This window comes from Cyphomyrmex costatus, unplaced genomic scaffold (genome assembly GCF_001594065.2).
Source record: "Cyphomyrmex costatus isolate MS0001 unplaced genomic scaffold, Ccosl1.0 scaffold35, whole genome shotgun sequence".
In the NCBI taxonomy this organism is placed as follows: domain Eukaryota; kingdom Metazoa; phylum Arthropoda; class Insecta; order Hymenoptera; family Formicidae; genus Cyphomyrmex; species Cyphomyrmex costatus.
In genome coordinates, this window is record NW_017277664.1 from 236,796 (window position 1) to 259,665 (window position 22,870).

The 22,870-nt window shown below is 35.9% G+C and overlaps 2 protein-coding genes across 2 annotated transcripts in view; both read right to left on the minus strand.

The window, feature by feature from the left end:
* ChAT (Choline acetyltransferase) overlaps window positions 1-3,096 on the minus strand; it is a 39,986-nt gene extending 36,890 nt beyond the window's left edge. The window contains exon 1 of the mRNA XM_018542935.1: window positions 2,910-3,096. The gene's annotated coding sequence lies outside the window, so the exon portion shown is untranslated. The remainder of the gene's footprint in view (window positions 1-2,909) is intronic.
* A 16,492-nt stretch (window positions 3,097-19,588) lies between these two features.
* The window catches only part of LOC108776250 (uncharacterized), a 28,302-nt gene continuing 25,020 nt past the window's right edge, over window positions 19,589-22,870 (minus strand). Inside the window, exons 3-4 of the mRNA XM_018542805.1 lie at window positions 20,172-20,263; window positions 19,589-19,624 (exon numbers count right to left, since the gene is read on the minus strand). Coding sequence (XP_018398307.1) covers window positions 19,589-19,624; window positions 20,172-20,263 — 128 coding nt within the window. The remainder of the gene's footprint in view (window positions 19,625-20,171; window positions 20,264-22,870) is intronic.

Consider the following 22,870-nt stretch of genomic DNA (forward strand, 5'->3'; position numbering starts at 1 on the left):
AAGGAGCGACGGCAATTCGTGCGACAGTCACCGCTGGCGAGAAAATTGCTTTCAGTCTGGCTTTTCGCGACACTTCGCTTGGGACTGGTGGCAAGGGCAGGAGTGCGAGAGGTCGACCCTTAAAGAAACGAGAAACGAAAATGTATTTCCGGATGTATGCCAGCAAATCGAAAACCCGGACCGGCGATTGTGCGAGTCAAGCCTCGTGCGCCTCCCGCTCAATGCTGAATGGACCGCTCGGCTAAATTAGAAAAATTACGTGAGAGAGAAAAAGCAAAAAAAAGGACAGATCGCTCTCCCGAAGTGTACGAAATAAGATATTCCTGTGGAGAACCGCCGAAGAGGGAGAAGAGAAGGAGACATTATCGCGCTGCGCGATAAATGTATTCCTCGGAGATAAAACTACGATGAATTAATCTGCCTTGTAACAGACGTATTACATAAAGCGAAAAAAAATTTAAACGAGATATGACAAATCGAAGTCTGTTAAAAACTATGTTAGAAAGAATTAAGTTTAAACAATTTGAATAATGTGAATAAATTTGATATTTAATTGCGCACATAATTCAGTACTTTATTTTTATTATTTGATTACTTTATTAGTCTGAATACATATAAGCGACAGATATTTTATATGAGATAAATTTTATAGGCAATGGAAGTCTGACAGAAATAGAAATCCAATTCTGCTCGAGCATATTAATCTTATATTTATAGTCGTCCCGATTTTGCGGTTGTCGCGTTAAATCTCGAAAATTTTACAGAATCAACGTACAATCCTTCGTATTTTCGTAAAAAGACATTTATAGTGTGAATACAAAATTTAGTTGAAAAATGCACAAATAAATAAATTTGTGTTCGCGTACATCCGAGTGTAGCGTTCACAAATGCAATATTCGATCGTCGCGATTCGTTTCTTTTTGACAGTTATATAAAACGTAAATTCGCGATGCGTTTCTCTTGTTGCCTTCCTGCAAAGTTATTTTACCTTGACAGTAGAATGCACGCGTCGCGCACACAGCTTCCACCACACGTATACATTTGATACGTCCGACGTGTGCCGTCACTGCGCGTTTTTGACGCTGATGACAAATTCTCCCGGAAATACGAAAATGAACACATTTTGGAAGCGTAAATTCAAATTTGAGTGAAGTGCAACATTATTCGTACATTCTGACTGACGTAGTTGTCAGTGTTGATAGCCGTACCTCTTTGCCTGGCAATCGTACGCTTTATGTACGTACAACGTGGCTCCGTGTGTCACCCTTCTCGGTCCTCATTCCTCTGACAATATTTGCATTGTTCCGGTATAGTCTGGACGACCCTTACGTCTATCCCCTTTCACCGGTGCGTTGCAAGAGAGGAGTGACGCACGGGGGAGGAGGGAGGCGCCGGGGGGCCCCTCGCGTAAATCCATTTATTTATTTATTTATGTGCCACGGGGGGGGCCTGGGCCGACGCGGGGGTGCGAGGTGCGGCTTATAGCCGGCGCATGCATCGAACCGGGAATCCCACGGGAGCGACCGTACGGGATGAGGGGGATGGCAAAAGTCATGGGGAACTTGCGCGCGGATACTCGACTCCGCGTCTCCGGGCATCTCCAAGAGCTCGGAATATACAGGGTGTTTACTTATTCGCATGTTTAATGCGTAGAATAATTGTTGCCAAAGAACGAGAGCCTGTCGAGTGCCAGAATTTAAACGAGGTGTATTGTCACAATTAGGCATATAAGCGAAACTGAAGTTATTTAGTTCTTCATATCAAATAAAATTTCTTTAAAAATTATTTTATGCAAATAGACTTCATATTAAATCTAAATTTTATATATTTTTTTTTATTAGAATGCATTTTTTATTCTGACTCTTACATGTAATACCATGCACTATTTTTAAGTCAAACTATGTAGGCAAATTAAAAGTTGTAATCCTAAAAGTTTGCTTCTTTTTGCCTATAATTTTAAAATAAAATAGGATTTAAACAGTAAAGAATTTATCCATCTGTATATGTGAAAGGTTACTTAGATTTTATTCCAAATTTTAGAATTTATTAAAAAAATTGATTCTGTTTGTTAAAAAAAAATTCTAAGATTTAATATAAATTCTATTTAAATAACATAATTAAAAGAAAAAAGTTTTAATAGATAAACAATTAAATGTCAATAACTCTTTTTAGTTTCAAAAAATTAAGAAATAAAAAATTCCAAAAGAATTTTCTTTTTTCTTTTTTCAATAATTATATTTTAACGCTACACATTATTTTGAAATTTACGTCTTTGAGACATTTTCTTTAAAATCTTCAAGCGCTACTTAAATATCACATCTTTCAAAGTCTTGTTTATATTTTCGAACTTTTCAACTTGCCTTATATATATGCACCGATCTCATTCTCGCGGATATTACGATCGATCGAACGATAGGCGAACACCCTGTGTAATAGCAAATTCTCTCGAGGCATCGCGGGCTTGAAACGAAAATGGTGTTGTGCCACTTAGACGCGGAGAGGATCTCTTTCCCGTTCGATCCCCATGACCGTGACATACACCGCAGTTTTTTTTCTTCGTCTTTTTCGCGACGGGATAGACCCTCGTTTTAAAGCGACGGCCGTATTACGGATTACGCCGTCTGACTCGGCTTTCCGACAGAGTCGATGTCTTCTCAGCAATGTTACGGAATAGAGAAGTAGATCTCTCGGTACGTTGACGGCTTACAAATAAAGTTCCGTAAATCCAAGAAAAATAACGTGACTCAAAATTGTATAATCTAAATGCAATTTTCTCCTCAAGTGAATCAATCTTCAACCCAACGGATGAAAACATATACTTTTTTTATATTATAAAAGTTATGTGTCATTTGTTTGAAAATGCGACCATTGTGTTTAAATTAACATTTGTGTAAAATTGGTTTACTCACCCAGTTGGTCACCTTCTGCCTACGTTCGAAGAGACGTTGTTGGAGTTTCGGTCCAGGACCCGACAAGAAGGCTCGTACCAAGCTCCGAGTCTTTTCCAGGTGGTTCGGCGTGATAGCTTCGACCTGCGCCAAGTATTTCTGCAAGGTCGTCTCGAGGTCCGGAACCGGAAGACTCGGTAGAGTCTCCTCCTTCTACAAATCGAACGGAAATAGGTGATTACAACGAGTGAGAAGAAAGCAGATTGAAATTAATTATGCAATGAGTAACAAAAAGCGGACACAGACATTAAATTTTTTATTTTTAAGTGGTGTATACATTTATAATATAAAAAAAAACATACATTTTTAGAAAACTTATATAATATATAATTACGTATATATAATATTTATACATAAGAATATATTATTCTTTTAAAATTCTCTGTTGTGATTCATTCACCTCTTTCAATACAAATGAAAGAAGCATCAGACAACGGAAAAGAAGAAACATCGATAAAGTTATTGAATTAATCGAAAGCAAAAAGTTTCTGATGGACTCTCTCCATTTTAGAATTTTTAGAAGATATTAGAAACGCTTTGACCATTTTATTGCATAAAACGTAACGTCCGATAGTCACGATCTCTGGAGACGAATAGGCGATGTGGAAAACGATGACATAAGGCGACCGGAAATTGGCAGACGAAAGGGTCACGGCAGACAAGCGTGTCCTGTACCCTACGCTGGACATTCGTTGCCCTTTGCGGAGGGCCACGGCGATTGTAAAATAAAGAATCAATCGAGAAACGAAGCGTGCCTCTGGTGGAGTAAGGACCCTTAAGGCTAGCATGGTTGGTCGAACGAAATCCCCTTTACAGGCCTAACAAGACCAACTTTGCGATCTGAACACCCTCGTCCTTCAGCTTGAGTGTTTCCGGCGAGCTTGTGTAAGAGCAAAAGAGAGAAAAAAAGAGAACGAAAGAAGGAGAGAGAGAGAGAAAGAGAGAGGAAGAGAAAAAGACTTACTTGTCCCCCTTAATAGACTTTATTTTCTTTTTAGTAGATTCGCGTGTTTTGTATAGACTCATTAGTCCTTAGATCCGGTCATTTTGTGTCGTTATAAATTATAGATATAGATCCTCTAATTGTAAGTAATTTGTAATATTTCAGTTTATATAGCTCATTATATGAAGATATTTTTAGACTTCATATTACGGTAATTAACGGAAAGAACAATTTTGCTGAAGTGTTCAATAATTTATAGTTAGAAAAAGAGATCTATAATTTTTTTTTTTTCTTATCGCACTAAAATATTTCTGTAGGATACTAATAATACTAAATAGAATGTTAAAACTTTTTGTAGTATATTATGATCATGCATGTATTAATGTTTGATCATGCTTGTAATAATTTCCATACCGCGAAAGAAAAGATTGGCTACTGTAGTAATTTAGATGGTAAAATATGGCATAGCATTTTTAATTGGCTGCAGCAGCCGATTTTGGTTGCGTTATCCTCAATATCAATATAAGATTTCGATAAACAAACATAATAAAAAATTGACTGTTGCAATCAATTAAAAATGCTATATGCCATATTCGTCAATCTTTTCTTTCAGTGCACGTAATTATTTTGAATGATACAGCAAAATTCTATATAACTGAATTTTAAGATAATTCAGCAAAACTGCGTTTTGATTTTCACAACAAATTTAATTCATTGTAACCAGTCGTTACCTTGTCTAATGCTGAAGAAAAACCACGAGTGGAATTCAATGGGAAACTTAAGAATTTCGTACATGGAAACGTGCAGAATTCACTCCAACTTTGCAGAGTGTCAACTTGTGCTACCTCCGACTTCTCCAATATTCTACCGATCCCCAAGCTTCCTTCAGAAGAGAAACTTTCCCATCATATTATTCCGATAAATGGGGAGTCCTTATACCTATGTTCACGTCAAGAAACTCATCCACGCAAGTTCCTGAACGATTCGCGAACTTTGTCGCGTCGCGATCAAAGGGCTCGGTACTCGCGAGGTACCGAGCGAGCGGAAGGCGATCTCAGATACTGAAAAGCGTGTGCGAGATGGCCTTCGGAGGGGCAGAGGGGTCGCGGGTCGGGGGTTGCGTAAGGTCGTTAGTGGAGTTTCGAGCGGTGCATAGCAATGAGGCTTGAAAAGGGGGCGGAAAACCTCCTGGGAATCCGGACACCCGTTATACAGAGAGCGGAATGAAACGGAGGGCGTGCGTCGCGTTGCGGAGGTAGGAACAGAACAGGAACGACTGACTCATGCCATACCAGGATAATCGAAACTCGTTACGACCCAGCTCCCCGGATTCGTTTCGTGCGTAGAATCGTGTATCAACTTCCGCGTAGTATATCGATGGATCGGGATTATAGCGCTCGATACAATCTTTTATATGAACTTTTAACTGTTCTTAGAGATATCGAAGAAAAGTCTTTCTTCACTTTTTATGAGTAAACGTAAGGTGTTGACAAATAAACCTCGTAAGATATCATATTCTGACTTTAATTTTGTACATATATATACATTGATAACATAAATAGATAAATTTAGAAAAATTAATTGCGGCTAATAAATTTAAAGAGGTAAAATCATTCCCTATAATTAAAACAATTTTTATTTTTTTTTTTTAAATGTCAAAAGCTGTACATAAGATAGCAAAAAAAGTACATATAAAAGTTATATAATAAGATTACTACTATTTATTTTTACGTCAAAATAAAAAAATATTATTTTCGAAATTTATATTTTCAGAATTATTTTTTTATTTTTTAAACATGTAGCGAAAAAGAGCTGCAAATTGCTTTACACATAAAGGGTGATTTCATTTCTGAAAATCGCGTTCATTGGTCGCAACTATTTTTTAAATTCATTTATTTACGCACTTTACATATATCTATAAAAATTTTTATTAAAATCAGAATTTAATATTTTGCGAAGTTTCTTTGTTAGAGAGAATTACATTAGTTAGTGGAATTTAATAGAACACGCAATCTCGTGATAAAAATAAACAATCGATAAAACTTTCTATGTCCTTTCCGTGGGAAATTTTATAAAAAAATTTGTGCAACTTTTCAAATTTTTTTATAAAAGAAGAAGGAAACTAGGAAAGTTAACTATCACGCGATTGCATTGTGAGAATAGAAAGAAATGGCAAGATTGAGGTGAATTTAGACCTCTAAATAATCCTGTCAAGGAGTCAGATCGATAAGCGAGATCGACACGGTCCGCAAAACAAACGTCCGTCGATGCGACTTGCGTTCCTTATCGATGCAAAACAGCGCGGAGGGTCGTAGCAATTAAGAGATAACAAGGTTTCCTCCCCTCGATGCCCCTCCAATTAGTAACACTCCCGCTGCACCACGCTAGAACGGCAGAACAACCACCTCAGGCTCCCCTCGTCGCAGTCCTTCACCATAGCCACCACCGCCCCCGGCGGCGGTTCTCCCGCTTTTTCGACCTATCTCACCCTTGTTTGCATACCGCGACGGTCCACCAGGGACTTCCGCGAGAGATTGCAAGGTGCCATTCTCGTGACCGTAGGTACACATTATCTGAGATGCGCTCGCGGAAAATTCGAGGGAGACGATTCCACCCCCACGCGAAGTTAATTTTTAATCATCGCACATAGTATTGAAAAGCAAGACATACCAATTTTATTAAAGTAATACTTTTTTGTAATATTAATGTCTGTCTGAAGTCGATTTGACAACCCACTTTTAGATTTTAAAGTTTCTGTACATCATAAACGTAATAGGTATGTATAGACTAAGCATTCTCTGATTAGCTTATACTCTGTTGAAAAAAATTAAACACAACAGCGTTTCTCTTCAATTTTATCAGCATTTTTCTTCAATTCGATATTTTAGAGAGAAAAAGTGATGTACGTTATTCTAGAATTTCTTAATATAGGAATTCTACTTCGAACTACTTCAATCTTTTAGACTGATGGTGATAATTGCATAGAAATCCGCAGTTAATTCTTATTATGTCTAGATACATATTATATACATATAATATATACATATATATATAAAGAAATATTTATTGATTTTAACGAATTCTACATTATAATATTCTATATAATCTCGTACATCTTATAATAATATTGGTAATAATGAAGTACACATTTAAACAATATATGTGTGTGATTACATGTGCAAATAAAAGTGCAAGGATTTAATAAAAAATAAGATAAAATATAGTAAATATATGATATATATGCTTTAATTTTCCAAACTAAATAACTCTAACGAAATACAATTAGAAATGAATATTGTGATCATCGATATTCAGCGAGTCGCGAATAAAAATAGTTGCTTAAACGCGATGATAGAGACAAAATAATTCGACCGAATCGAGCAGAGAGACAATGAGCAACGAATTGTAAGAAATTAGCCAATTAATGAATTGATAATTTGTTGGAAAATGTGTTGTGCCAAATGAATTATGCCACTCGCCATCCGTCCGAGAAAAAGAGAAAAAGAGAACGACGCGTCAAGGCGGGAGTTATGGAAAGGGAGGGGTGGACAGGCAATTATTTCGAATTCAGTACGTTCGAATGGCAGCCACGTTCGATTGATTATTATCGAGTCGAGCAAACGAGGGTGCTTGATCGAAGCCAGTCGAGCGTTGCGCGGACTCGGCGATGCTGATTAATATCGTCGACGAGATCGGCCATAAACACACGTTGCGCAGTTATCGCCGGACTGATTCTAGGTAAACTTGGAATTGTAACTGCTATTTTAACTGCTGTTTATATGGCGACGATATTTCTCGAGAATGGGCAGATCGCGAAATGAACTCGCATTAACGCTCTAACGAGGCTCTTCGATAAAGCTTGATAATTAGAAATCGACGTATTTGTAGCTGGCTAAATATAACTGAACATAATTTCCTGGGCAAATAGGGTTATACGTCGTTGAATTATTACTTTAAAAAATGTGTCCCAAAAAATTTTTTATGGCATCTATTTTCATTGCATATGTCATTGCATGTGTCAGATCTCTCATTATAATTTTTTATTGCGGCACACAGAATCCCTAATCATCTCTCCATCGTGGTACACAGACAAAATGATTTTGCTGAAGTATCCAAAAATTTAGCTAAATACAGAAACAATCTGAATGAATAATAACTAGATATGAAAATAATGTTATTAAACCATCAAAATAATTATATATATAAGAGATTCAAGCATGCTGCTGAAAAGTTTTGACATTCCAACAAAACAAGTCCAAATGTGCATAATTAATTTCATGATCCAACAAAATTAGATTTGTATCTAGTTCAATTTTTAGATACTTCAACAAAATTCAATTATAAGTTTGTCTTCTGAATATTACAAATTTAAAATTAATCCTTTTTTTTTTCTACAATAACTGTGAAGAACAAAGAAAAAGTGGGTTTAAAAATGTTATTAGACTCTCATCAAAACTCATTTCTTCGTCGGTCGAGTCGATGCAACTCGCTGGCGTAATCTCTCGGGGACGTTTACGCTCGCACTTTCATAACGAACTGTGCCCTCTTCCCTCGACAGGATTGCTCTTCAAGGAGAAAATAAGTTTTTCAGTCGACGACGCAAGGGAGGACGGACCGGTTTGCTTGGGGCATGAAAGTTCGCGCCTATTTCTCCGGAGGAATGATGATCAAAGTAAGATTACGCGCTGCGACCTGGGCGCAACGGAGAAATTCCGCTCTACAGACTCAAAAAGGATGCCACGAGCGTTTGTCCTGCCGAAGGACCCCTTAACGCTTCTTCTTTCCTCGTTAGCACGATTTTCTCGCAAGCTTAATGATATTTGCCGAGGGACGTCGACAGATGAAACAGACTAGCTGCCTCGGCATTTCGCTACTCCGAGTTCGTGAAATGCAACTTGTGTATGTACAAGAAATTTTGGCTCTTCTTCCGTAATTTTAACTGATTTTAAGACCATTTCAGTTTAATCAAAAAAAGAAATCTTGATTTGCGATTTCAAAATTCTAGGTGTTTAAGACTAAATTATAATATATAGTTGAATGTAATAAATTTTGAGGGCAAATTTCATGTCATTTTATATGTGAAAACGAAACTCGTTTTATTATTTTTACAGCAAGGGAAATATATAGTTGTAATATTACAACATGGAAAATTTATTAAACACAGTGAGATCAGTGTGGTACACACACATACACACACACACACACACGATAGAGAGTTAAAATAGAGTTGAGCGAACAAAACACCGCCCTGGCGTTTCTATCGTAACGCAAACAGCGGCAAACCGAGCAAATTGGCAAACAGTCGGGGATGTGCAACCGTGCGAAGCAATTACGGATTTTGCGTGAACGACGCGTACAAACTCTTTGTACGAAGGGCGAAGAGCGCAGAGAGGATTTTTCTCCGTCACAATGGCGTAACTACTGAATTGACTTCGGGACGATTTTAAAAGAATAATTCAATTGTGCTCTATAAAACGATTCGTGTATAGATAAATAAAATATTTTAATTTAATTTTAATTTAATTCTTCAGAAAGCAATTTTTCCATTTACTTTTTATCTGCCTATTGTAAAACTTTTTTAAGCTTGGATATCTGTTATTATATAAATTCTCAACAGATGTTTTTTTTTTTTTAAGAATGTACATTGAAATAATAATCTGCTTTAAAATTATTGTTAAAATCTTCTGTAGAATTATAATAAATCTCTTTAATATTATACGATAAATCAAAGTTATTTATTGCAAGATTTATCATGGATAAATTTTAAACAAGAGGAAATAAAACTTTGTAAATTTCTCTCTGCAACTGCAATGTTTCTACGCTATTGCCTCGAGCCTAAACTTTGTCTGAACCAGGAACGAGTGAACAGTAATTGGAGAGCGAGGGTGGGGATTACGCTCGTGTTTCTAATGAAGCGACCGAGAACTTGACCCCCATGGAAGAATGCCTCGCACCCCCCGACGAATTTGTCTTTCCGATTTGCGTCGGCGGATTCGACATTGATGTTGAAACCGCGAAAAACGTGCGGCCTTGAAGAAAGAAGAAAAAATAGCATGCGCGTTACTCGACATCGAGCAATCTCGTCGTGTTACGTCGAAGTCACGCGGACTCGCGTGTTTGGGCTTTTTTGTGTAATTTCTCGATTATTATTTATGGCACCCAAGAGTGTAATTATCGCGTAATATGAGTAAGCAAAAATCACGACCCTATTCTTCGTTACTTTCTCTCCTAGAGAAAGATTCTTTTCTTATAGAGAAAGAAATCAAGATGGAGAAACGTAGCAAGAAAAGACTAACATTGTCAGATTATGTAAAAAAAAATTAAAATATATATTTAAAATATATATTAACATAATATGTATATATTATAATATTTAAAAATATTGTAATATTAGATATTAGTTGTAATATAATAGTATGTACGTATATCATATTAGATATCATTGGTTTATATTTTTTACGATTTTAAAATAACTTAGATCGAAATAAAAATCGAAAATTTTTTCTATTTTCATTAGCGACCTCAATCTTCACAGTTTCATCCAAGTAAAAAAATTTTGTCAATACCTATATTTTTATTTTATTTCATTTTAAATGATTCAACGAGAGAAAAATTATCAGAATGAAGAGAAGTCAAATAAAGTTTGTTCACCACAAATCTTAAATTACAGAAAGTTATTTAATTTCAATCGTTGATCAAGCGAAAATAATTAAAATCTAAACCACTTTTGTTTCAATCCAGAAAAGATCAATCTCAAAATAATTAAAAAATATTGCAATTTCAGAAAAGTAGAAGGTTTGTGTTATTTATTTTAAACATAATAACAAGTCATAATTGATAATGAATTGATCCTCGATATCGTCTTGTAATGGAGAAATTTAATTTCTTTTCGTGTGTCGTGCGGGACTTGAAAACAAGGGTTACTTGATTAGCACGTTGATAATGAGAACAGTACGCGGAAGCAAAAATTTCCATACGGCTTATAATTCCATCAGAGAGTAATTTGGCAAGTATTTAAGAGAGACAGAGACGGTGGGAACACAAGGGATGGATCGCCAAGAGAAACTGAGAAAAAGAGAAAGTCTCCAGATAACGATAGGGCCCACCCTTCAATTATCCCAACGCGCGTTTTTATGGCAGCCGGTTTGGCTTACACCATTAGCAACCCGATATCGATGAGACCCATCGGGAAGACCCTTCCTTGCCCGTTGATGATTTGTTTTCGTTCGTGCAACTTTAAACGCCTTAAAATACTCGAGCGTAACCCGCGCCGCACGCATTCACGGGACCTTCTCGAATTCTATGGTCTATTCGGCTTTTAACCCTTAACAGTTCCAATATATAAAAAAAATACATCTTATTACATATATAATTTTTTATTATAACCAGCCTTCAAAATATTGTGACTTATCGATTATAATACTGGTTGAAGCGTGCGACAATTTCTTTGACCGTTCATCTTGATGGACTAGAAAAAAAGAAATGATGTATAAGAGAATAGTCTTTTTTTTTTATTATTGTCCTATATTCAAATTTTGTGTAAAAAGAAGGGGAATCTATTATTTCAAATCAGTAACTGTATTATAATATTAATGTGGCATAATAAACTATGGTTAAACTTTACGTATAAATATAAAATTAATAAGTATAATTTCTTTTCACGTAAAGAATTATTTTAATAAAATATTACGAACACACACACGCAAATGTATCAATTCATTCGTAAGTAAAATCAGCCTTACTTACGGCTCCTGATTACATATATAATACTTGCTATTCTTCATACTTTTCCTTGTCTTTCCAAGATGACATCAATTCTATCTTCCTTTCAATGTGTGCCTTCCAACAAGCGACACAGTACAACACAGTGATCATCTCATCCTTGTTTAGGATTGGCAAACAACAAGGACATATTACCCGATAAGGACGATACACTGTGTCATCTGTGTCGCTTGTTGCAAAAGGCACCCAATATTATATATATACATTAATATTTTTATTATTATTAACAATAAATAAAAGGTACAATATATAAAGGAGAACTTCCGATATGATAGAGAATGTTTTATACGGAAAAATATTGTTGCTGTATCGTTAATTCGCATCGTAACTTTTAATTCGTCTTTCTCGCACGAAGTTTTCTTCTCATATAAGTTACGAAAATAAAATTCTAATCAATTCAAACTTGACTATCTCTTTGCAGCGAACTTTACGATTCCGTATTTGTAAAGTCGCTCTTCCATGAATACGAAGCGCCGGGTAGGTGTACGCATATTGCGCGTATTTACGCACGTCCTCGGGGGCAGCTTCAAAAGTTTGCGCTTAATCATGAAATGGACTCGGATTGGAAATGGCCAACTCCACTCTCTCCGAGTTTAGTTAGCGACACTCGCCGCGCTTTGAAGTTCGACAAGCCCCATCCTCTCTAATTCTCCTCCCTCGATCGCGCTTATTAGCGAGAATGGATCGACTATACATACATCTCGAGACATCGTAATAGTTACTGGTGTTTACCGCAAGCTGTATGGCATTAAGGCGGTACAAACATCAGCGAGCTCTTTGATTTCCGAGAGCATTTCGCGTCTCACGCTGGAATTCACGCGGCACTTACTCGTGTCGAGTTGCTTTAATATGATTAGCCTATATTAGCTTCGCCTGTGCGAAAATATGAGACGTTTAAAAGCAACGGAAATCCTGAAACTTTTGAAAGTTTCAAATCTAAAACGGTACGTTTGTACACGATGGGTTCACTTCACTTTTTGAATTTGTCTCTCCTAATTACATTTTGATCTTTTAAAATGACACATTCGTAGCGAGTTTCACATAAATTTTTCCCTCCCCTTAGGATAATATTAAAAAATAAATATTCTAGAATTTTAAAAACAAACTTTTTGTACTAATTATATTTGCAGTTGTAAATTATACGTGTAATTTATGAAATTAACAAAAATTAAAGGAAATTATTCACATAAAACGAGTAACGTATGTTTCTTGAGTTTTACGTTTTAAATTTGGCTGACGTCAATGAAAGAACCGATAAAATAAAACAAAATCGAATTTCGGTAAGTCTCTCTTCATTTATAAAATTAGTACAGAAAAATATAGTTTCTATTCTTCGGTTTCGTCAGAATCATGGATTTTTATTTTCACGAAAGAGACGTAAGCAACGTCCCCAGGAAATTGTTTCGTGACAAGTTAGACGTACCGCAAATTAAGACATGATTGAATCACTTCCGCGTGACTGAAAATGTCAATTAGGGTATATCAAATAAAAGATAAAGAATTGTGCTTCAAATGTTGCATTTCTTTGCCTCATACTTCCTTACGTTGTAATGTTGTTTAATTCAAGACAAAAAGATACATACATTTAAAATTATTAAGTAGTATCAAATATTAAAAAAAAAAAAAAAAACAAGTTCATCAAAATTAGTTCTGATCTTTTCTATACTCGCCAGTAATCTCATCGATTATCTCTTCAATGTAATTCTATCGGAATCTATTCGTCGCGTTTGTCGAATCACGCTCGTGGGGCCGCGGAAAAACTCGGTCATCACGGATAATAGGACGCCGTGTGCACTTCACGTGTCATAATAGAACGGGTACCGGATGACAGATGGCACGTGACTCACGCGTGCACCACCCCGACGATTCGTAAATAAATTAGTCGCTATCGGATCTCGCGATAACACTTTATTTACGATCGTCTCGTGACGGTGCATTTTTAGCAACGCTGCGCCGTGCAGGTAGGGCTGCTTAAATTTAATGAGGTATCGATATTTGTATCACGCGAATCCCCCGTTTTGATATCTTCGAAACATTTATATTCATTACATTGTAAAATAAATTTATCATACATATGAATAACTAATGTCAGCTTGTATTAATGTTAACTTAAGTTGACATTTTCACTAGCTTTGTTTTTTTATACTCCCGTACGATGCAAATCACTCAGGCACACAAAAATATTTTTTATCCAGCCAGAGATTAGACCATGTATTCTTGTGTTTTGATATTCTCAAATCTAATGTTTAAATTGCTCCATGTCCTAATTTTTTTTTATTAAAAAAACAGCTCGATTTTTTATCAGTTTACATATTAACTTCATATTGCATATTGTCGTTAAACTTACTTTCTCAGCTTGCATACTAAAAACTGGGTCATCAATTGCTCTAAAAATATTGGAAAATCGAACTATTTTTTGTTAATAAACATGTTGTGACGTAATAGAACAATTTGGATATCGAAATCATTTTCACAGTCAAACTACCATGATTTAATCCTCGGATGAAACGTTAAATTTTATTTTGTATACTTGTGTAAAAAATATCATTATAGAAATACATTCTAAAAATGGTATCTTGAAGTTATTATTGTAAGTACTCATATAAAAGCTATAGACGTGTTAATATTTAATATTTTAAAAGATTTATTTAAAAAAATATGCTCTTTTATTCTCAAGACTGAAATGTCGTAGATATTATATATTTATTATTAGTATGTTTAAGTACCAGCATCGACGAAAAGCATCGTAAACATTTTCCATCCCTATTTGCAGGCGGGGCTGACCGCTCGACTGTGCGTAATGCAATACAGGGGATCGCGAGAGTACTCAGGTAGAATAAGTGGACTTGCGGCTCACCAACGTTGAGCTCAACAACACGTCGGCACTTTCGACGTGTATTGTGATCGCGAATCGCGATCCCGATCGTGTTTGATGAGATCTCGGATCAGCGATTTACAGATGAACGCCTTTCGCAAATTCAACACTTTAGATAACAGAGATTGTTAATTTAAGTGAAAAGTATTGCAAGAAAATTAATTTAAAAATAATTCATTCATTAACAGAAAAATCGAATGCTATTTATCTCTCAAAGCAATTAAGGTGTTCTGGACAAAAATAATCATTTGCTAAACAAAAAAGATATATTAAATCTTAATATGCATATTTCTTTGAATAGTAGTAATTAAGTAAATTAATTTACAGTAAACAAATATTTACTCAATAAAAAAGATATAGTTAAAATAAATTAATGACTTTTGTACGAAATACATATGTTTATCATGTAGCAAATATTTACTTATTATTAGAACACTATATTCGAACAAATATTTATTATAATTTGATATTTTTTCCAGTGTTTTTCTTGACTTGTTTTTTGTTAGAGCTTCTATTATCGCCCACTGATATCAGCTGTAAAAAACTACTATTTGATTCATTAATAAAGGTGACTCGACTTTTTTAATCCTTTTGGCTGTCAATGAGCAATCAATCGATCCATCAATCAAAATGATCAATCATCAACCGGTGTGATCCTCTCACGTTTCACGTGAGCGGATTAATTGATATCTGGGCGTGGTAACACCTGGTTTGCCGATCGATACCGAGGTAGCCGCACGTATATTTTCACCCTCCCTGCGCGCGCTCCTTTATACTTCCGGAAAGAGCAACCGACTAATTCAGGGTCGGGCTGACGCTTTTTTTCCGCTGAAATCAAAGACATCGTCGCTCTTGCGTCGCGCACGAGAAACGAAAATCCAATATAAAACCAATATCGGAAGTGACGAGCCGCGAATACCTCCACCTTCTCACGAGCTGGTCTCCCTCTTCCTTTTCGTACATCCTCCTCCTGCTCGCGAAAGTAATTTTCTTATGGGTGTCTGGAATTTCGCTTAGTGTAGCTCTCTAAACGAATGGGCAATGATTGATGCAAGGAGTAGGACTTAAAGGAGGAGAGTCAATAAAACCGTTTTTTTTCTTGTTCAGGAATTCTAAAAAAAACAATTTTTTATTATATGATTATTAGGAATGTCAAAAATAATCATTATATGAAAAAAATTCGGTCTTATAATATTCTTAATAATCATACAATACAAAAAAATTAATTTTTAAAAGTTCTGAGCGATCCAAAAATGACCCTCTTCTTTTATATTATGAATTCGCATCTTTGAATGTGCAGCTATAGTTTTTTTAGCTGTTTTTTTTTTTAGTTTATTGGAAGCTGAAATTTTCCACAGAAATAACAGTATATGTACGATTTAATTTTTTGTCATATTTAAAACTAATATTTTCCTTCAAAAATACAATACTTCTTCTCTTAAATATTTTCTCTTAATTCTCTCGATTCTAGTTATTAAACGAATATGTGTGATTTATAGTGCTACTAAACTATTTAGCTTTTTTTAAGTGATCGACGCGTTTGATTCAATTATCGACATCGCTGCGTTGAGAATAAACACCTGAAACATTGATTCACATGATGTATGCATTGTGCATGCAAAGCTAGTAAAGAATAAAAAAGACAACGTGTTCTTGTACATTTTGTCCCTTTTATTTGTTACTAGCTTTGCATGCGAAATGCGTACGTCATGTGAATCAGTGTTTCGGGTGTTTTTTCTCGACGCAGCGATGTCGATAATAGAATCGAGCGTGTCGATTGCGCGTGTTTTTCAGTGCAGTCGTGCATCGAGACAAACACACTATTTGCCTCGATAACGAAACAGCGTGATGAAAACAGCAGCTGTAGAAACATGTAGATACGCGGCAACGTGCGGGCACAATGAAATGCTCGCGTAATACGTGAGTGCAAGTTTAATACCGGAGATATCCCGTTGCCTTTAAAAGCGACGAGTTGCGAGAGATACTCCACCTTATTGAATGATCCATAGTTGACGGCAGGGTTCACCACAATTTCTCTCGACGACACCTGCGACGCGCGATTTATTTATTAGAACGTTATAGGATCGATACGGCATCGTGAGATGCTAAATTAAACTAAAATCCACGGAAAATTAATTCAATGTTTCAATTATTATTATATTTAAAAAATAGTATTGATGTAATATTTTCTGAATAAACTTTTAGAATAAATACGCTTTAAAAATAACACGCATTTAAAAAAAAATATCTCGAAAATGCTTTAGAATATTTCAGAAAAAAATCCTCCCCTCTAATTGTCTCGCTCTGTATAATATTTAAATTTTATATAAATATTTATTTTAAGATCTTATTTTTTTTATTATTTATAATTTTATCTGTACATATTATAAAAGTCATGAATGTCATCATTTATTTAATTTCTTTCAATTAAACTTTTATTTTAATGCATAATAATTTTACTTAATTAATTTACGTTGCACTGTGTAAAAATGGTTTTATATATAATCTATTAATAACATAATTCAATAAACAAGCATGTAAAATATATACATGTTTACCTTGTTATTATAAAACAAATAACATCAAACAAAAATTTGCTAAAAAAAAAAGGGAAAATAAATGAGTTTGTAAGATTTTTTTAAACACTAAAAATAACTAACATTTGCGATGCGCGACACTCTATGTCCACGCATAAGGTAATCAATATCGCGAGTGCATAATGCGAATGCGTGTATCCTTTTATAAATTCGTGTGTGGGATTTTCCGCAGGCGAAGTTTTCCTTAGGGGAAGCCATGCACGAGGGAAGTTTTCCGGGAAGAGCGCCTGCTGACGAAGTTCCGCGGGCGATTTTCCCGAGTCAGAGTTTCCTCCCGACATTTCCACCACCAGCGTTGCACGTGTCCGGCGCTTTTCTTCCGACACTAACGGCGATTGTACTTTCGGCCGAGTTTTTGCCCTAATGGAATTCATTATCCCGACTCGTGCGCCGACATATTTACTCTTCTCCCTCCGGCATAGCAGTAGTGGCTCAAAGTTCCCGTAGTATCCGGTAATAAATTATAACCGGGTTTTCCTCCACCCTTCTAATTATCTCGTAATGATCATAATACGTGGCTTTTCTAGCCCAAAGTCGGAAAAAATTGATAAACAATATTATAAAAGAAATTTAATAATGCGATTTTAATAAATGTACTCTATTTTGAAAATAATGCTACGTATTTTTAAAAATGTACAACTAACAAAATTCTCTTTCGCATGTATTGTTAATTTATTTTTCATGTATATGTATATTACAGAGAGAATCACATTATATGAGAGAAGAGAGAGAACCATTATAATATATTCTAGCATACGCTTTTGATAAACTTTACAGAATAAATATTACAAAGAAATATCATGATATCGTAATAAAAGTGGGGTAGCATTTTTCCACTGACAATAGTATCATTCCCGTATGATAAATAATTTCACAAGCGAGTAAATAATTTGCGAGTAAACGGAAGATCGGCGTATAAGTGGGGAATGTGCCAAAACGCGATATCTCGTTGAAATGCGCCGTCGAGCAAAATTGTGATATATTTCATAAGTAAATTTGCATCTATTCCCACCCTGCGGGCAGGTGAGACTTTCGCGGCCGCTTCTTTTCGTTATCCGCGCCAATCCCCGCATCCGGAGGCAAGGCTGATCCTCGACCGCGCGTTGGAAAATGTAAATCAAACCGAGGCCGAGCACGAGGCACAACCCTCGTCGCGCGTTGCCTCGGGGCGAAGAGTATGTAAATGACACGGCACGGCGCGTCAGATACGATCTCGTTACCAGCGCGACAGACGCGGGCTCGGAAGGGGACCGAAAGAGAAAATTTATTGCGCGAACGGATCAACGTGAAGTCCGCTCGAACGCACGCGGTCTCGAGATCTCAGGTGAAACGACCGCGAGCGTGATCGAGCTCCTTGAGACGGAACGCGAATCTCGAATCTCCCTCCGATCCACTCCCGCGAAGTCAAAATCGCGAATCATTTTTCGAGGGATTGCGACGTACAGTTCTCACGCCTCTCGCCTTCAGATCAAACATCTATTTGCTTATTTGTTATACCCTGTCTGTAAATTGCTGCACGGAAAGAACGATTTTGTCGAGGTATCTATAAATGTAGCTTATAAATGCAAGATCTGAAAATGGTTTTGATAAATCATCCAAATATTGCAGGACGCTCAAGCATAATGAATAATATTGCGAAAAGTTTCGACGTTCGAGCAACCATATATAATTATTTTGATGATCTGATAAAATTATTTATATCTAGTTAATCTTTAGATACATTATTACTTGAAAGTATTTGCCCGTTAATTAAATGAGGAAGAGTGAATTCCGATTTTTCTACTCTCGCTAGACTTAATAATAATAATGCTTAATAGTTACAAATTTATAATTCTACATATAGTAAAAAATAGAGTAGAATGACAGCAGATTCAGATGTATAAAACTGCAGCGTATAAAAATCAGGATGGACGAATACTTTCGAATGGTAGTGTACTTTAAGAAAACTGTTCTTTCCATGTATTGTAGGTTTCGATATAATTTAATTTATTGCGATTATAGTGTAATTTTTTATAAGAAGAAAGTTTAAGTGATGTTTCCATTATTTAAACACAATTAAAATTATCAGGCTCGGTTTGTACGCTACAAAATCGAAGTCGTCAAGGTATAACGTAAGATAAGAAAATGGTGACGGTAGATGCAATTGCATTACTGTAACTCTGTGATTTATTTGCCGACGTAGTAAGCATACATAATACGCAGGGCAATAAATTTTGAAGGCACAATCGGTACTGACAATTGCGTTGAAATGTTAACGAAAATTTATACATTCCACGTATTACACCATTTTCACTGTACATCGCAGAAACTCGAGACGGTACGATCTCATAATTTCGCGCACGGACGCGCCGCAAATTTTGCGAATAAACGCAATTTTTTCTGAACCATTCACGTCGAATATCAAAATATAAGTGACAGGCTAGAAAATATAAGGATATAAATGTCACGTTTTTTTTTGTAATTTAAGGATCACGATTTCCTAAAAACAAAAGCACGGGCATGTATATGGTATTATGATAAGAGAGGTGGATTTGCACTTCTAACAAAAAAAATATATTCTAAGAACTAGTTTGTTTAAATAAAAATACCAATTAATGAATAAATTAAAACAAATATGACATTAATTTATTCATTAATTTGTATTAATTCATGAGTCGTTAACCAAACTTTAATAGGTTTGTGTTAGTTTATACTTTCTTTTGAAAAATACCAATCTTTCTTACAGTGTTAAATTTTTGAGAATAAAGCATTTTTTTAACAAGGAAAAATAAAGTATATTCCTTCTGATTTGATTATTCAAATCTTTAAATATATTGCATCGCGGTCCCGTTTTTTTTATTCTCGTGATATTCAGTATGATGTCGCATCTGCCGTAAAACGACAAGAAAGCTAATTCCTCTTCCCGATCTTATCGACCGTGGCGAATCCCTACTCGTATCTCGCTTTGTCGCACGGCACAGCAAATAAAAGATCGTAGCTTGATCGCGGGGCTTTGTTGATAAGAGACGAACAAAGCGGTGACTTACCGCGGCAGGACATGGCGAACTGTCCCTGGAGAGACTGCCGAGAGTCACCAATAAACGACGCGGGGCCCCCAACACCGAGTCTCGCCATCCCTCTGTAAAGAAGCAAGAAACAATTGCATTATACATCGATGGACGTTTTTCATCTCAGCGAGCAATGTGCCATCTGTTTCCCTTAGGAACCGAGTAGAATTCGACTACCGTTAGCGACGTGAAATGAATTTTTAATTAAACGATGTAAGAATTATTGTTATACGACATTTTAATCTTATCGAGCTAGTCGTACATTTGAAACTCAACAAATAAGAAATATATAGAATATATTAGCCATAAGTCGATGCTGAGTCTTATTGCTTTTAAATAATTCAATGTGAATTATATATATATATATTTGTAGTCATTTTTAATTCTTCTAGACTTCATATAATAAAATAAGGAAGACTTCTACATTACATATTTCTATGTATCCATATATACTTCTATATTTGATCATATTAACTTGAGTATTTGTGACGACCGCAGTCATAATGAAATTTTATTCGGAAATGTCAAATGAGATCTCTTCCTACGCATTTTCTTCTAAAGATCGAAGAGATGCAGCGTACCTTTCCGCACCCTACGGGCTGGTCTTAATCATTTACTATCATCGAGCTGTAACGTACAAATGAAACGCGGTCACGTAACTGGGAAGTCTTGAATTAAGGACAATCGGCTCTCCGAATCGTAATTCCGCCGCCTAAATCCGGTTTCAGCACCACCCTTAATACAAACGAAGACAAGCGATCTGTCATCGAGCTGTTTAATGAAAGTCGCGCCTACGACTTAGGGCTGTCCGGCTTAAGAAGCAAACGGAGAAGATGGGAAAATGAAGAGAGACAGAGGAAGGGAGCGAGAAGGAGAGAAGAGAGGGGAGAGAGAAACTAAGGTGAAAGCCGAACGTTTAATCTAGCAATATGAAACTTCTCTGCGGGTTTAACTCATAGCCTCTACCCTCTATATAGTAATCACATTATTCCACAAACATGTAGAGTAAACCAGAGTATACCTATAATAAGAATATAGCCACCGTCGTAGTGGCGGTCATGTGGGATTGAAACCGAAAGTTCACAACCATAAAGCACACAATAAAGACAATTATAACCTATAAATAAAACGAAATATACTGATGTGGTGTACAAATATTGTGCATTTATACATCTACTTATTTTTGTTTTAATATTAATCACAATATGAAATGCATAAACTCATTTTTTCTTTTACCTCACTTTATAAACAGCTTTGCCTGCGTTCGATTTTGGCGTTTCAAAACGTGCAAAAGTATGTAAATTAACAAATGGAGGTCTGTTTTTTATGACTAAACTATAGTGTACACTTTTGGAATTTAAAGTGATGAGATGATATATGTTTAATATTTGAATGGTTACAAATAATTCAAATAGAGTATAATTTGACATTATGAATTTAATACTGCGACAATTGTAATCGCAGAAATAAAAATCGTTTTTCCTAGTTGTGTTATTTATCGCAGCGCGCGGCAGTTGCGAAAGAAAATACGAAGAGTACTCCGAACTTATCGTTCATTCATTCAGGATGATAAACGCCATTCTGCCCCCGGAAAAATCCTACGAGCGAGTGCACATACTTCGCTCCGTAATAATAATAAAGTTACAGCCCAACCTCGGTTCCGAGGAGATACGGCTGGTGCGCGGCCACTAACCGGCCGCTGGATTAATAAATCTCAATTACGCGAGTTAATGCAGAGGGTAATTCTCTCCCCTAGACCTCGCCGGATACGAGGGTGAAGGCATTTCTATCGCGCATTGTTGCTGGGACAATGACGTCGACGATTCCGCCGCGCTTGTAAACTCGTCATCGCATTCTCGAAACTTGTATCCACCGGCGGAGTCTTGTTATTAACCTTCCCGCAAAGATAATCAAAACGTCCATAATAGGAGGTCAGAAATTCAATAAGGAAACATGCGATAAGCGTTGTGTTGCACGCAAAGTGCTGGATAATGTTTCCTATCAATATTGCCTTGTGAAGAAATAAAGTAATTTTTCCTCAATAATGATAACGCGATTTTTATCGATTGTATAAAAGAGATTTTCGCGAAATGTGATTGGGAGATCAATTGGAAATAAATCTCAAAATCTCTTAATTCGTTAACGTAAAATCTGTTTTCAAATTTGGAAGATGTCTGTTATGATCTCTCATATTAAAACGTTTTTTTTAAAAATAATTTTGAGATTAGATATCAAAAGTTAATGTACTTTAACATCAAACGCTTGTTTTTACTTTGCTAATTCGTAAACCTCCTCTCTATTTTCTTTATTAATTTTAAAATAATTTAAAAGAAATTAAATTTTAAATTACATTTTATGTTAATAAATTTTTATCCTCCACTTTTTTGTCTCCGTTTTCCGTGGCATTTAAACAAAAAATGCACCTAGGAAGCCTAGCGAGAATTCGTAGCGCATTCAGATTAGAACTCTGAAGGAAAACATCTTCCTCTTGTCGAGTCGGAGTAAAGCTCCGTGCTTCGAGTCAGGATCCGGGATCTCGAGGGATTAAGACATCGCGTAGCAAGCGGGACAGCTAGCTAGCCAGCCAACCAGACAGTCGCTGAATACAAATACGCCTCTCGTTTGCACGTCGAATTAAACCGAAATAAATCATAAATATTAAACGAGGCTTTCAGTCG